This window comes from Etheostoma spectabile, unplaced genomic scaffold (assembly GCF_008692095.1).
Source record: "Etheostoma spectabile isolate EspeVRDwgs_2016 unplaced genomic scaffold, UIUC_Espe_1.0 scaffold559, whole genome shotgun sequence".
Taxonomy (NCBI): Eukaryota; Metazoa; Chordata; class Actinopteri; order Perciformes; family Percidae; genus Etheostoma; species Etheostoma spectabile.
In genome coordinates, this window is record NW_022605627.1 from 48,659 (window position 1) to 50,482 (window position 1,824).

The window sequence follows — 1,824 nt, forward strand, 5'->3', positions numbered from 1 at the left end:
AAACAAAATGTGCAACTGCTTAAATAATATGCAGTTAAATGTAAACGAACCAATTGTGCAGGTTGCACTTAGTACAGTATTGTGGTGTCTAAAAGTCTTATTTAGCACAAAGAGATGACATGTTAAAGAGTGTTATTGCATGTGGTAGGAATGATTTCCTGTGGCGGTCTGTGTGGCATCGAAGCTGCCGGAGCCTCTAAGAGAAGGTGCTCTTCTGTTGGACCAGTATAGGAAGGAGAGGGGGGTCGGGTTTATCCATGATACATAAGTTTTTTTTAGAGACCTCCTCTCCACAACAGCTTCAAATTTCTCCCGTTTGCAGCCAATCACGAAGCCAGCCTTCCTGATCAGTTTGTTCAGTCTGTTTGTGTCGCTGGCTCCGATGCTGCAGATGGTGGAGAAGAACAGAGCGCTGGCCACAACAGACTGGTAGAACATCTCAAACATTCTGCTGCATCTTCTATTCATAGGGCTGGGTACCAAATTCAATACTTTTAAGGCACCGAATGAATTGCCTCTCAAGAGAAGTATCAAAAAATGCCTATCGTTTTGTACCCAATGTCAATACCTAAGGAGTAAATCTCATCAGCGTCAGGCAGCCATCAAGCATGCAGCATGCTTCTACCAAGATCTAATAATGTTTGTGATTGGCAGTCTAATGTTACACGTCGTAGAGATATGCAGGAAAACTCTACGTTACACAGAGACAAGACTAGGCTCACCTAGAAGAAGATAGAAAATAAATAGATATGTGCCGTAATGTGTAATGTAATTTATTTTTGTTTCATAAAATTGTTTTCAAAAAAAGTATTGTTTAGGAATCTGTATTAAAATCACGGTATTGGTATTGATACAGGTATTGAACATTTTTGAACGATACCTACCCCTACTTATTCATGCTATCAGCTAGAAACTCCATTAAAACCTTACATTTTACTTTCATAACAATGTTTCACATCTTTCATACATCAGGGTATTATTCAACTTTTATAGCCAGCAATTCAGTTTAGCATCAGTTTTAAAATCCACTATTAACACAATAAGTTCTTCAGAAATTGCCCTCACTTGTTATGTGTTCAATGAGTTGGATTTCTTCACTCTACGAGCTATACTCCTGTCGACACTGTGTCTGTTTGACTCATTTCCCAAATCTTTGTTATACAAAGAATTTTACTAAAGTGTCATTTGGTATCTGTGTTTTTAGGCTCTTGGAGGACTACCTGCAGGCAATAGAGGGTGTAAAGAAGAACCTGTTGCAAAGGTCTTCACCTAATGGCCTTACCTTTGTTGGAGAGCTTTCACATGGACAGTTCAGCCCTAAAATGGTCAGTAATATTTAAATAAAGCTACTAGGACAGCATTCCAAGTTAATAGTTTATTGCCACACAACGGACATTTCGTGCAGTGCCCTTCCTGAGCGTGTGCTCAGGCAATTACAAACGATACTCCACATACAGGTGGATTAATTCATACAACCAAGTAAATCATCCACAACTAGCACTTCAACGTGGTTAGGGCTGCACGATTATGGCCAAAATGATAATCACGATTAGTTTGATCAATACTGTGATCACGATTAATTCTTACAATTATTTGTGTATTTTAACCAAAACATATTTTATTATCACAGTCTATTTATAACTGCTTTCACATCCATATTATGCTACATTCTTCTTATGTTGTAAAGACATGCAGCTGCAACACATATAAATGAAAATTAGCTTATCTGAAATAAATGGCGTGTGATATTTTGTTAATGAAATGTAAAATGTCTGTATCATCACCGCGCTGCATTTTTATGAACTATGATATTCTGGCCATGGG

At 37.9% G+C, this 1,824-nt stretch overlaps 1 protein-coding gene across 6 annotated transcripts in view; it reads left to right on the top strand.

Annotated features, from left to right (window-relative positions):
• Positions 1–1,824, top strand: part of man1b1b (mannosidase, alpha, class 1B, member 1b) — a 46,828-nt gene that overhangs the window by 38,856 nt on the left and 6,148 nt on the right. For all 6 annotated transcript variants that reach the window (XM_032511946.1, XM_032511945.1, XM_032511950.1 and 3 more), the window contains one exon: positions 1,205–1,325. In XM_032511946.1, coding sequence (XP_032367837.1) covers positions 1,205–1,325 — 121 coding nt within the window. The remainder of the gene's footprint in view (positions 1–1,204; positions 1,326–1,824) is intronic.